At 35.0% G+C, this 14739-nt stretch overlaps 1 protein-coding gene across 1 annotated transcript; it reads left to right on the top strand.

Moving 5' to 3' along the window:
- The first annotated feature begins 741 nt into the window (after positions 1-741).
- On the top strand, positions 742-14739 carry LOC128017381 (fumarylacetoacetase). Its single transcript, XM_052602749.1, has 14 exons — positions 742-922; positions 1384-1494; positions 1576-1697; positions 2043-2092; positions 4052-4142; positions 5558-5655; positions 7007-7059; positions 7679-7778; positions 10318-10448; positions 12426-12501; positions 12601-12647; positions 13800-13901; positions 13989-14106; positions 14206-14739. The coding sequence occupies exons 1-14, from the start codon at positions 758-760 to the stop codon at positions 14280-14282; spliced, it is 1341 nt and encodes a 446-aa protein (XP_052458709.1). The 5' UTR covers positions 742-757; the 3' UTR covers positions 14283-14739.

The raw sequence follows: 14739 nt of genomic DNA, 5'->3' as shown, positions 1-14739 counted from the left end.
AAGCTAACGTTATGTAACAATTATTTATTCGCTGTCTACTAGATAGAAAAGCATATACCAGCTGTTAAAACTACAGTTTATATCTTTAGGGAAGTATTTGAAGTTTATACATTTTTTGTTTTTAATCTGATATTGTGAGTTAGTTAGTCACTGCAAATAATTAATGATTGTAAAATGTTACACGACTTGCAGATTCAACTCTCTTTTATTTATACACATGTGTATTAAAGAAATAACGAACAGCAGCAAGGCCTAATATAATTGTCATGAAGGGCAAAATTATGTTTTTAAAAATGTTTGGTTTCTGACAATTATACCTTAATTCATTCATATTATGATACAATACTTGCCTTTTGAGTGCTGTCATTGATCTTTTACACAATGCATGCATTTGTATGACTTTTGCTTAACCCTTACTTACAGTGGGTATAGAAAATAATCAACCTGCCCCTTTAAAATAATCAAATTTTTTTGCTTTGCAGTTTTTTTTATCCAGCTGTATTTACTCACTGCAACTTATAACATCCATTTGAAAGATAAAACACCAACATGGAATATATAGCCTATGTTTATTCAGTTCCTAGAACATTAGGAATGAGTTTAAATAATGGGAACCATACCCTATAAGTGCTGTTCCGCGGTTCCTACTTTTCTGCTGAGTCACGTCGAATAGACGAAGTGTACTTGATGTAGGGAGGATAGAAGCGCGCGTCTCTGATTGGCTGGCCGCTTCGACACGTGAGGCGGTAACTTTCATATGTCTCCAGTGAACATCTGGAAGAGGTTGCTCGCGCTGTTCTTTACTCTGAGGATTGTTTCAGAGTACGACTGCAACTTCAAAATGTCTTTCGTAAAAGTGCAGGAGAAAAGTGACTTTTCTTATCACAACTTGCCTTACGGAGTTTTTTCCACCTCGGATAATGTGAGTGCACGCTTTATTTAGTCCTGGGATTGATAGTATGTTTGGTCCAACTGAATTACCAAAGTCTTGTTATGCAACGAGAGCGTGTTTTAACTTTATAAAAGAGTAAATGATTGTACCTAGAATATTATTTTTACCATCACATTTCTGTGTTGACACAAAGTTTCAAAGGTCAGAATGCACACTGGAAATCTAAAGTAAACCTTCATTGTCAACAAAGCTTTATTGGTTTTTACAATAATGCAAAAATATAATGTACATTAAAAGGTACTATATATATATATTTGTGTGTGTGTGTGTGTGTGTGTGTATTTGTGACGTTGAGCTTGTAAAGTCTTTTGGAACATCTATAATCATGCTGGAGAACATTGTGTCATAAAAGCAAATACATTCTAAAATCCATGCAAAAGTTTTAAAAAAAAAGTCATTTCTAACTTAAACCACATATTTGGATAAAACAGCCCAGGCACAGAATCGGTGCTGCTATTGGAGACCTGATTTTGGACCTCAGTGTTATCAAGCATCTTTTCAATGGACCGGCTCTTGGACCCCATCAGGATGTTTTTGAACAGGTGAGCTTCATCAGTGTAGGTTAATTTGAAGTATTATGGAGTCTTCTGCATCCTTATGTTTTTTTTTCTTCTTCATCAAAGCCCACTCTCAATGCTTTTATGGCTCTGGGTTGTGATGCTTGGAGAGAGGCGAGAAAGTGCCTCCAGATGTTTCTATCTGCGAACGAGTCCACGCTACGTGATGACGCCAGTTTAAGAAGCCGGTAAATGTCCCTCCCACTACATGGATATTTCAGTTCGTTACTGTACTTCTTACTGTATATTAAGTATGCACTGTATACTGCCTGTATGTGTAACGGTACACATAATGCAACATTTTAAAATGTATGCATTTATTATTTTTTTATTTATCATTATTATGTATTTATTGTTTTTTTGCTTAATATAAATGCATTGCTTTTATTTATTTTAAAGCAGGAAGCTGAAGAAAAGTTGTAATTATTATTATTTAATTTATTTAAAATTAATTTACTTAATGATTTAAATCTGGAAGCTGAAGAAAAGTTCTTCTGTGTGTGTGTGTGTGTGTGTGTGTGTGTGATTTCCAGGGCCTTTGTTCAGCAGAGTTCTGCAGTGATGCATCTCCCAGCTGAGATCGGTGAGTGCCACAGTGAAACTCTTTTCTTCAGTATAGATTTAAAGTCAGCATGAAAATACCTTTTGCAACAGTTTTAATTCCATGATTGAGATATTTCGGAATAAAAAATTTATGGTGGGACTTAGTTTTATCCATAAAGATTGGATTGGGAGAATTGGTGTTACATGCTGAAGAGCTGAAATATAAGAGGGATTTCTGATGACTGCTGAAAAGCAAAGCTGAGGAGGAGCAGGTTATTACATTTTGATGAAAGATTATAAAGACAATTTGTTTCTCTGGAAGAACATGCACTGATGAATAATACATGCATCAACACTTTCATGTAGAGGAAAGTCATGGTTTTGTCACATAATGTACACTAGAGTGCACTGTTCACTAGCTGTCAGAGCATTCACAAACCCTCTCTCATGCCATCAAAGATTACAGCCTACTGTTTGGTGTGCATTATGGGATGTTTTCCTAGGTTTATTCATTACAGACCTTTTTAGGATAGCATAGATTTTAAAAAGAAATAAAAAAAAGAAGTTTCAACTGCATAAAACAGCCAACTTTTATTAAAAACTTTTCACGTTTTATTAAATTCTTGTCAGTGTTGAATTACCCTTCTGACTTATGCAGTTCATTTAGCATTTGTTATTATTTATAGAATATATGTTATTATTATTATTTTTTAACTTTATAGTTTTTAATACTTAATACTCTTGTAAGAAATGTAAGATTAAAGTATGATAATCTACTATTGATTTAGATTAACAGAATGCTGATCATATTCAAAATGTATCCGATAATGATGTTATCATATTAATTAAACACTCAATTCTTGATTGGTCTGTCTTGCACTGTTTGAGCATATAATTGCATTATATGAGCACGCTTAGTAAATAATGACAGATAGCTGCAGGTGCATGGCCAAGATGAGGCCCTAAAATCAAGTTAAAATCTAGTGATTCTCGGATGAATGTTTCTTTTTTTTTTAACAAGTTTCTGGATGTGGGAAAGTTGGAAGACCTTGTCAAAGATGATTTTCATATTGGCTTGATAAAGGAGTTACAGGGATAGTTCATCCAAAAATGTTCATTTACCAATAAGAAGTTTGGAATAGTTTGGAATAATATTAATATATTTTTTTTCTTCCATTTTTGAAAGGTCTCTTATGCTCACCAAGGCTGCATTTATTTGATAAAAAAAAGACCAGTAATATAGTGAAATATTACAATTTAAAATATATTTTTTTTAAATTTATTCCTGTGATCAAAGCTGTATTTTCAGCCTTCAGTGTCACATGATCTTCAGAAATCATTATTCTATCCTGATTCATTGCTCAGTTATTCATAGTTAATATTGGTGCTAAATAATAACTGATGGTTCTTATGAATAGTTTTGCTATATTCAAATAGAAAACAATACTTTTTTTATTGTAATAATATTTATTAATATTATTATGTATATTTGATCAAATAAATCCAACATTGGATTTCAAAAACATTCAACAATTTTAATTATTCCAAACTTTTAAATGGTAGTGTATTCATTTTCTGTAAATAAGTTGTTTCTGTAAATGTTGTTCTGTTATTCCAGCTTGCATTACTTTCTTTCTTCCACGAAACACCAAATAAATCATCTGTACTCTCCACTGGGGCTCTGAAATCCCTTTTAGGAACATTGCATCAGATTTTGCATAATTTATGTCAAATGTCACATGAACGATTCAAAACTGAAAATTGAGATTTGAGAGGAACGGCGGAGGTGGCGGTTATCAGTGGACATACAATAAACAGAAGTTTCAGTCGTAAATGTATCATTTATTTTCTCACACAAAGCAAGAGATTAGTTATTGGTGACAGAACTTTCATTTCTGGTTGAGATATTTCTTTAATGTGTTGAACTGAATTATGACAGACACCGGCACACAATAAACCTGAGCAGAAGTCATCTTTCATTCTCCCTTCTCTGCAACAGGCGACTACACAGACTTTTACTCATCGAGAGATCATGCCACCAATGTTGGAATAATGTTCCGTGGAAAAGAAAATGCCTTGATGCCCAACTGGTAAGCGACGCCCTATTAATATTCCTCACCCTCTTAAATACTAACATCCGAAGCAAGCGTGCATCCGAATCAATTTGAGTTTTAAAGACCCAGCAAAGTTCCTGTGAGTTATTCCCATAAACACTAGCTTTATTCTTTCCTAGCGTACGCCTGTCAGGCTAAATAATGCACCTGCACATTTTCCAGCTCGCTGTGAAAAATCTCTTTTGCAGTAACTGTTCCCTCCAAGACAGAACCGTATTTCTTGTCACATTTTCACTTACAAGGCCCAGAGAGGGAGACATTCGCCCGAAGACAGAACAAGGACTCGTGTGGAAATGAAGAGGGAAGTTTTCTGAAATTTAATTTCAGCAGCTCGCTCGCCTACCTGAAGTTCCCCCCGGCTTAGTCAGTCTGTCACCGAGCCTTTCCGAACGCGTGTCACTTCTTCAGAGAAGAATGAGAATTAGTCTGGAGGAAAATCTATAGTTGATTTACATTGGGCTTGAAGCCACGGGCCTGAGCTGGGCTTTTGTGGACTAGGAGTAGGATTTGAAGTGAAACGTTAAAGAAGTGGGTTGCACAGAATCGTAAATTCAGTCAATATTTACTCACCCTCATGTCGCTCCAAACCTGACTGCTGTTATTTTTCTTCTGTGAAACGCATAAGGAGAATTTTTCAAGAGTCTTTTAAATGCAAAGTGTTTCAGTTCTTTGCTCGAAGAGTATCTAATATAGTGAAATGGATGTTAAATTACTAATGAAAACGATAATTTTGAATGATTATGCATAAAAACCTCTTAAATAGCTGGAAATGTTTATAGTACTTTAAAAACCAAGGACAACAATTTATATATACCTCCATTGAAAGCATATCATTTAAAGAAATGCCATCATCATGAATAGATAGAAAACTTATGTTTTTTAATGTGATAAATGCTTAATATTTTTATTCCTCTGTAATAAATAATTAAATGATTTGCTGTTTATAAGAGTTTTATGTGGAAGCATAAATGAAAATTATTTAGGCAATCAGTGTGCATTTACTTTAACTATTAAAGTGGAATTTATTTACATATTCATTTGTTTTTATATTTTTTGTTGCTTGTTTATATAAATATAAAACAGTGTGTGTGTGTGTGTGTGTGTGTTATGTATAATCATAACTGAAAGCTAAATCTTTCAGTATTTAAACGTTTTTCCATTAAAGCCATTATTTTTTTTATCCAATGTTGTTCTTCATGTCTTCTTTTATGTTCTGGAGAACCAAGCAAGTTTTGCAGGTCTGGATTAGAGGAACAAAAGGAGGAGTAAATAATGACAGAAATCTCCTTTTTGGATGTCTCAAAGGATGAAAAAGTCCCCCCATCTAAAGCACTGGTAGAAAGGTATGATGTGTTGTGATAAAGGTAATGACATATTATCTTGTGCTGTAGGCTGAGACTGCCAGTGGGGTATCATGGGAGGGCTTCATCTGTGGTGGTCTCTGGAGCACCAATCAGAAGACCTCGAGGACAGATGAGGCCAGACGCAGGTGGATAAACCACAGACTCGTCAACACAAGAAGTTCTTCTGTTGTATAAGATGTAGAATTTATAAAAGTGGAGAATAAACGGTTTTGTTTCTGTTTGATTGTGCTTAAAAGAATAGCTCACCCAAAAATGAATAATTGCTGAAATTGTACTCACCCTCAACCTAAAAGATGAAGATGAGTTTCTTCATCAGAAGAGATTTAGAGAAATGTAGCATTGCGTAATTTGCTCACCAGTGGATCCTCTGCAGTGAATGGGTGCCGTCAGAATGAGAGTCCAAACAGCTGATTAAAACATCACAATAATCCACAAGTAATCCACACCACTCCAGTCCATGATTTAATGTCTTGTGTAATGAAAACTTCCAGCTAAAATACAAGTGCTCTATCCATAACAGTGTTTTCTCCAGTGAAAAAGTCACCTTGTCTGAATCAGGAGAGATATATGCACAGACCAAGCACCGTTTACAAGCAAAAACAGTTGAAACAAATATATTGATGGATTTTGATATTAGAGGAGAAACATTATTATGGATTATGGACTCATATTTTGGTTGGGAGTGACGGTTTAAAGTTAAAATGCCTCGATGGGTTTATTTCTTATAAACATGCAGCTTTTCTCTTCACAAGACATTCACTGATGGACTGGAGTGGTGTGGATTACTTGTGGATTATTGTAATGCTTTTATCAGCTGTTTGGACTCTCATTCTGATGGCACCCATTCACTGCAGAGGATCCACTGGTGAGCAAGTGATGCAATGCTACATTTCTTTAAATCTGTTCTGATGAAGAAACAAACTCATCTACATCTTAAATTGACTGAGGATGAGAACATTTTCAGGAATTTCTTTGTCAACACTTTTTTTAAATTCAATTACAAAAACAAAATATTAATGGTCCTAAAACAGGCTTTGTTTTCGTTGCAAAATATTTTAAAGAAAATTTTAACAGTTAAGTGCACATTGCAGTATTCTCTGTGTGAATAATGTGTTGTGCATTAACATATGGCACAGTCAGCACATTAACAAAAACTATGTGCACATATTCCACATTTTAATACATTTGCCTTTTTGTGTCGTAGACATCACAGCAATAACAGGCTGATTAATGGCTCCATGTTTCATGAAAAAACTCCATGCAGCTTGAAATGATGAAGCTCTTATGATGTTTTCCTATCCATAAATGATTTGCTCTCATTGGTCAGCAAACCCACATTATTACATCCTCTCTTGAGAACTGATCTGACACGTGTTCAAGTGGCAACTATAAATATAATGCAGATTCAGTCTGTAATGAACTGCTGAGAAATCCACCAAAACAGCTATAAATCTGAAATCTATATTTGTCTTTCAGCTCAGCCGCCCATCTTTGGACCTAGCAAGCAGCTAGATATAGAGTTAGAGATGGTGAGTTAGTGTTATGTGATATTAGTTTATTAGCAGAGCATGTTATTGTGAGTTGTTGCTGATTCAGTCCTGTGCAGCGATGATGTAAGAAACTAAAGTCTTACATAGATCTAAATCCTTCCCCATTGTTCCTATAAACAAGGCACGTAATCTCAAGAGAGTGTCTTTACAAGAAAGGTACTTTCAGTGGACATGTTTCCAAAATTGCACTCAATTTGTCACTTTCTCCTTGCAGTAATGCCTGTTATTCTTCTGCTGTTTATTCTATATAATTTGTTTAGAGCTAAGCGATAAATCTCAATATTTTACAATACTTAACTAATTAAAACAATTTGATCAAATCAATGAAAGTCAAGTTAAAAAATATTGTCACTAAATATCTAATAGTTAAGTTACTAAACATTTAATAATTTTAATTCATATGCAATTATAAAACAATAAAACATTATGATTTTTAGATGCATCAAACCATCTTTGTGGTTTTTACTGTCACTTTTACTTCCTTAAATAAAGTCTACAGTGACTTTGCAATATTCAAAATGCATTAATGTAATTTATTTGTGCAACTGTTAAAGAGATATACTGATATTCCAGATTGAATGTGACATTTGTCTTTCAGGCGTTTTTTGTGGGAAAGGGGAACAAGCTGGGAGAGCCCATCCCAGTGGAGAAGGCTCACGAGCACATCTTCGGCATGGTGCTTATGAACGACTGGAGCGGTGAGAACTAACAATACTCTCGCAAATCATCTAAGATGTTATATCAGATTATATAAGCTATGTATTGCAACACAAGTGTGAAAAAGTGTGAAATTTGAGAGTGAAAGAAAAATGGTTGAATTTCACACTTTAGTATTATCATGCATTTATACTGGAATGAAAGACTTTTTTATGAAGTTCACATGTCATTAAACCATATCAAGTACTTTACATCGCATTTTGCACTACCATGCATCATTGCTTTTCATTTGTCTTGTCATGTCCAAACAAACACAGTGAAATATTATTGTAAATCTAAATTTATGAATCATAACACAACTTCGTTTCACTTGAGAGAATTTTAATCATGTCTTGCAAGGTTTCTTTAACTGTTTGGAGAAGCCTGGCACAGTGAGTCAGACGTGGCTTGTTTCCCGGTCAGGCAAGAGTGGCATTTCTGAGCAACAACCGCTGTTAATTCATTTTATTAGCCCTCTTTCTCTTCCTAAAACTCTGATGACTCTTTCTTGAGTACACTAAACACATTGCAATTTTATGAGCCGTTGAGCAGACTTGGGAAATGAGAAATACTTTTAGGGTGAAGAGACAGAGGGCACTACGTCTGTTTACACAGCATCTTCTTAGCTTTTCAGTTTTCTTTCTCAGAATTCTGTTTCGTAGCAAAGTAAAACACAAGTCTTCTGACTTTTAATGGTTTGTGCCTATCCAATCAAAAAAATGTAAGCGGTAAGAACCCATAAAAATTCAAGAGATGTTTGGAAACCAAAATTGTCAATGTTAAGGATTTTTCACTCACTTCTGTATACTTTTGTTTGCTTTTTAATTTTTTCTGCTTATTTTAGGGATGCAACATCTAATTGATAAAATCGATAATAATCTATAATCAAAATAATTGACAATGAATGTCATTATTGATTAGTCGCGTCTACCCACCACACATAGAAAACCTTCTCCAGTCACGTAAAATGAGTGATTAATGCATTTCTCTGGTGGAAATGCATCTTAAAATAGTGGATGAAACAGATTAAGCTGCTACGGGAAAGATGCGTGATCCAAGCTGCCCGAAACATGAGTGCTTTATTTGAAACTTCAAGCTAATACATTAGCATAGTGTCAGTTGAACACAATGTACGACGTTTCTTACATTTACAGAATAAGGAAATTACAGTAACTAAATAGGAATTAGTCTGAAAAATAATCTGCAAACTAACCGATTATCAAAATAATCATTAGTTGTAGTCCTAGTTTATTTACTTTTGTACTTTAATGTATTTTATATTTGCCATTATTTTTCACATACTTTTCTCCTCCAAAGCTCCTTAGGTCCTCACCAGAAGCGAGTCCCAGTTCTCATTTGAAACAAGTTCCTCAGAAATGCTGCATGTCTTCTAGCGAGAGTCTGTCAGAATTATGCAGAGGGTAGATATCTGTGTGTTATATGAGCACAGCTCCAGAATATCTTGTGCTGTTTGGAACAGTTCATGCAGAGCGATGACGTCTTGATGGTGTGTAGTGGCATCTCTCTGGCATCTGTTCTGCATAAGGCTGCAAAAAAATATCTGATGCATCAGTCCAGATGAGATTTCTTGATAAATTAATGGATTTGAGATGCAACGAATAAATAAGAAAATTAGACGGATAAAGAATATCAATGCTGTGAGGCTGCAGACTTCAAGAAAACTTCAGGTTTCAAATTCAATAATCTCGCAGAATGTGACTGAATTTATTTGTCTGGACAAAAGCTTAATTGGGCTTATTTTGCCAGCAAATTTTGTTTTGGAAAATCTCATTATATTGCACTGTAAGGTTTATTATGGTTAAGTGTGAGATTTTACACTGCAGCAAATTATTCCTTAAATGAATCAAATTGTACAGTTTATCTCTAAGATAAGGCAACTTCATAGTTAGCATTTTGAGGGATCATATGAACACTTAACTACACAAGCTGATCCACAATGTTCAACGATACCCTTTTTTTTTTTTTAATCAAACTGTTCGGCAGCATTGCAAGTGTGACAGACAAAGTGAGAGAAGTAGTATATATTATATCATTATATATTTATATAAAAAGATTAATTAATTACCAGAATACATCAATAAAACTAGTTTTTAATTTGGAATGTGGTCAGAATCCGTGTGTATTATGTATGTTTATGCTTATTGGAGTTATAGGATGTTGGGTTTTTAATGGAACGTTCCATTTTAAGGCGGTTCACTAAGATTTGGAACACAGCCTGTTTGTGCATGAGTGGTGATGTGTGCAGTGAATAACTAATTTGAAGAAACTGATTGAATTTAGGCAACGAAGAGGAAATAGCACAGGTAATGATCCATCCTTGCACAGATTCAGGCAAGCAGCATAAGAGATCAAGTTTAAAGAGAGTTTAAATGCATCTAATTGTTCAGGACTCATGCATTTAAACTGTGTTCAGCCGGGTAAATGTTTTAAAGAAAGTTTGTAGCCCCACAAAACTCGCTTCCACAATGCCAGTGCATGATCCGTATAGGTTATAGTGTGTTTTTCTCTTTTATGTTGCAGCTCGGGATATCCAGGCTTGGGAATATGTACCATTAGGTCCGTTCCTGGGCAAGAATTTTGGGACCACTATCTCGCCCTGGGTCGTTCCCATGGAGGCACTGATGCTCTTTGTCGAGCCCAATCCGGTCCAGGTAAATTGGGTTGATTTTGAAGTGTAATAGTGTGAATATTTCGGGAATGGGATGACAATATGAATGTACACAGTCATCTATTACTGCATTCCTAATGGGTTGAATATAGCTGCTTGCACAATACATAGGCATCTGGTTTTACCTGTTTATTAGTTACAGTCTATATTGGATATTTTATAGTTTCCTTTTTATTTTAAGATCATAATATATGTAATGCCTTCCAGTCGATATATGCTATGTCTTAAAAGACCTTATTTTTCAGGTTTTGACCATTTGCACTCTGCATTTGGTGGGATTTTTACTTATTTTAAGATTGTATTCTAACATTTCACAGGGACAGGTTATGGTAAATTATGAAGAAAAAAAGACTATTTGAGAGCCCTTTCTTTTTAAATGCACAAGATGAATATTTATCCATATAATATTTATTTTTTAAGCCATAATCATGCCTACCTTTGGTAGAAGTTCTTTGGTGCCTTTAAATCATTGCCTGCATAGGCTTTGAACAGCGTATCCAATTAGCACCAGGAGTGGCCATTGCGGACTAATTATCTTTAACAATGATGGTGATAGTTTGAATTTATTCAACTTTGCAGTCCTGTTACAGCTCTGTAGAACGGACACTTCATAATCATCACAGGCAGCAGAGTGCAGACTTTGCATATAAGCGGGAAATGAGACGTGCTAAAGACTTTCTTTGAGTAACTGCTTTCCTCTTTCTCTACAATACCCAGTCTCTGTGAGCGAGTGAGACAAAAACACATCTATATTCTCTTTTTGAACATCAATTTCTTGGATCAGTAATTCACAATTGATGGGTCACAGGTCTGTTCTTTCTGATGCTCTAATGCTAATGTATTATTATTTTTTTTTTTCAGGAGTTCAACATGAGTTCTTAGATTTTTGTTAATATTTATTGACTGTAATACTTACTGTGCATGGGCAAAAAAAAAAAAAAAGGAATCATAGGTATTAAAAATAATTAAAAATAATATATAATAATGCATAATATATTTAATATTTTAAACGAGTTTTTAAATGTTCCATTTTTATTTTAAATGTTTTTTTTTTTCATTTTGTTTCATTTTTATTTTTATATATCTATGCAATTTGTATTACTCTTATTTCAGTTTTAGTTTTTATTTATTTTAAATATTGCCTTGGGAACAAGCTGAAATAAATAGTTTTTTGTATTTTAAGTTTTATTTTTTATATTTGTATTTTAAGTAATGTTTTTAAAATTCAAGTAATGAAAATGTTTTTAAATGGTTTTAATTTTAGTTAAATCAAATAACCATAGTTTAATTTAATTTAATTTATGCATTTCAACTCATTTCCATCAATCAGCAACACAAATAATTTATTCTTAATTAGATTTCATTTATATATTTTATTTTCTCACTAATTTTATTTCACGTTAAAATTTTTATTTAGCATTTTTGTTGTAGTATTTCCTATTTTTTTATTTACTAGTTTTAGGTATTGTAGTACTTTAGCTTGAAAATTAGAAAAACTGAGAAATAAATGAGAACATGAAATGTTGTCTTGGCAGCTATCTGAAATAAAATGTTTTAATATTGTATTTTATTTTAAGTAAAGAGAATGTTTTTTGTTTCTTTTCTTAGTTGTAGTAAACAATAATAACCCAGCAAAAAATAAAGATCTATATATATATATATATATATATATAAATACAATTAAGGGTCCTCAAAATAAAACTTCTGAAGAGATAAAACTGTTATCTTTATTATCTATTTATGTCTGATTGCACATCAACATTTAAATGGCTTTACTACATGCATAACTATGCAGTTCCAGCAGCTGTCTGGACTATGTGAACCAGACAAACCTTGACTTCCTGATGCAAATATTGAGTTCAGATGTGCCTTTCTGCCTCCATATGTACTGCCTGAGTAGACTTAATTTTTCAGGTTCTGGCTGAGATGTGTGCTCCGTTTTCTTTAAATTATTTTTCAGGACCCCGTGCCTCTTCCATACTTGCGTCACGATGACCCGTACACATTCAACATCAACCTCTTTGTCGCTGTGAAAGGTGTGTGTCAGTATCTGTACCAACATCTGTCACTGTGCGTATGCTGCATGTTACTGTGCTCAGTCTTGTTTTCTTCTCATTTGTTTCTCATCTGTCCAGGTGAGGGGATGCGAGAGGCGGCCACCATTTGCAAGTCCAATTTTAAAGTAAGAGATCGTTTTGCATTTGTTTTGCATCGGCACATTGCTGTTCCAGAAGTAACCCATACTGACAACTCTTACTGTACCCATTTGATTATACATGAGTTTCCCTGAAAAAGCCCCAGTTATGAACCAGATACAGAGCAGGAAAGATAAAGAAAAACAAAGATTGCATGAAGGAATTGCATAAGGCAAATATGCAGAATGGCTGTGTCAGGGTTGGTAAGGGAGGAACTCAGGTGCAGACAGGGATTCTCAAACAAAGGGTTTATTACAAAAAGGGGAAACAAAAACCCACGAGGGGGAAAACACGGAGCAAGGTAAAGACTAAATAACTAAAACAGGACTGGACTGACAAGATAAACAAGGACTCTAAATACTAACTATAAACACTCACGGTAATACAAACACTTCTTAAGGAACAATCACAGAGTGGAACAATCACAATCACAGGTACAATCACAATGACACGACGCAAGACAGAGCACACTAGGAGATCTAAATAGGGGTACTAATCAAGACGCGACAGGTGTTACAGATAGGACGATCAAGACACGACTAGGTTAACAAGGGGGGCGGGGCAAGGGAACGAGACAACACAAGCACATGGCCCAAAGACAAGGCCATGCGCTTGTACACAAAACATGGGTCTGTCATGATCCTGCCTCAAGACTAGGAAAAATCAAGGACACGAGGGCAGAATCATGACAGGCTGGCCAACATAGTGCAAGCGTTAGGTCTTACTGGGACAAGAAACAACTAAGTACTACTGATCATTTGGGCCAAATAAAACCCCTACACTTTGAACCCAATAAAGATTATTTTCTGTGCATAAATACACACTCTTGCTGTGTCTATGTGGTCTGTTTGCATCATCGAAAATTGCCCCGTGCAAGTTTAGATTTGCAACTTCACGCGATTACCTGATTTGCATAATTCCATTAGTGAATCAGGCACTTAAACAACACAGACTGTGCAGAGCAAATAAACAAAGCTATTCATTCTCAATGCCTTCTGTGTTGGGCTCCTTGTGTTATTCTGTTGAGGGAGAAACCCATTCCATTTCCACGCTTTCTTTTTGCGTCACATGCAGAGAAAGCTGTTTTCTTGTTTAGTAACAGACAGCATGTGCTTGTAATGTGTTGTGTGTCTTCTCAGTACATGTACTGGTCCATGAAACAGCAGCTGGCACACCACACAGTCAATGGATGCAACACCAGACCAGGAGATCTGCTGGCATCAGGCACCATCAGCGGACCGGTGCGTGTGTCTGTGTGTGTGCATGAGACATCATTCTGCATTGAGCTGTATTATATATGTGCTGCCTCTGTGTTTGTGTGCATGAAGGATCCAGAGAGTTTCGGCTCTATGCTGGAGCTCTCATGGCGAGGATCCAAGACTATTGACCTCGGCGATGGAGAGACGAGGACCTTCCTGAAGGACGGGGATGAGGTCACGCTCACTGGTGGGCTTTTAGAGTCAATGTGTGCATGTTTAGTGTTGGAGAGATGTCAGTTGATGGAAAGGTGATCTCTGTTGTGTGGTTCTGGATCTCTCTGTGCAGGTTATTGTGAGGGCAGGGGTTACAGAGTGGGATTCGGTCTGTGTGAGGGGAAGATCCTTCCTGCCCTGCAACAGTAACGCAGCTCTCTGATTCCCCTTCCCTTCTTTAAGACAGACTAAACACAGTATTATGCATTATCTGTTTAAACCTGTTCAGTGGTCTTTTAAAAAAATAATGTCAAACACTTTTTGCATTCATAATCTGGCATATTTCTTAGTAAAATAAAGGATGTTGAGTAAGAAATAATGTAGGGTGGAACTTGATTTTATCCATCTGGATTGTGAAAATTAAATGTCATAAAAAATGAAGGAAAATGTAAAAGAATTTGTTTCTTTAGATAACCTCTGTGATTTTAGGAAGATATGTCGGTAAAATATAATGCATCATGTTTATTGGCTTCAATATGCTTGGAAACTGTCATTAATTTCTGCAATTCAACTTCTTTTTGCAGAAATGATTTATTTGTGAATTGCTTTGTTATTCTGTGTTACTGAAAAATTATTCAATAAAGTTACTGATTGCTTTTTGTCTTAA

This window comes from Carassius gibelio, chromosome A7 (genome assembly GCF_023724105.1).
Source record: "Carassius gibelio isolate Cgi1373 ecotype wild population from Czech Republic chromosome A7, carGib1.2-hapl.c, whole genome shotgun sequence".
Classification (NCBI taxonomy): domain Eukaryota; kingdom Metazoa; phylum Chordata; class Actinopteri; order Cypriniformes; family Cyprinidae; genus Carassius; species Carassius gibelio.
The sequence above is the reverse complement of the archived record's forward strand: the minus strand, read 5'-3'. Positions and strand labels throughout refer to the sequence as shown.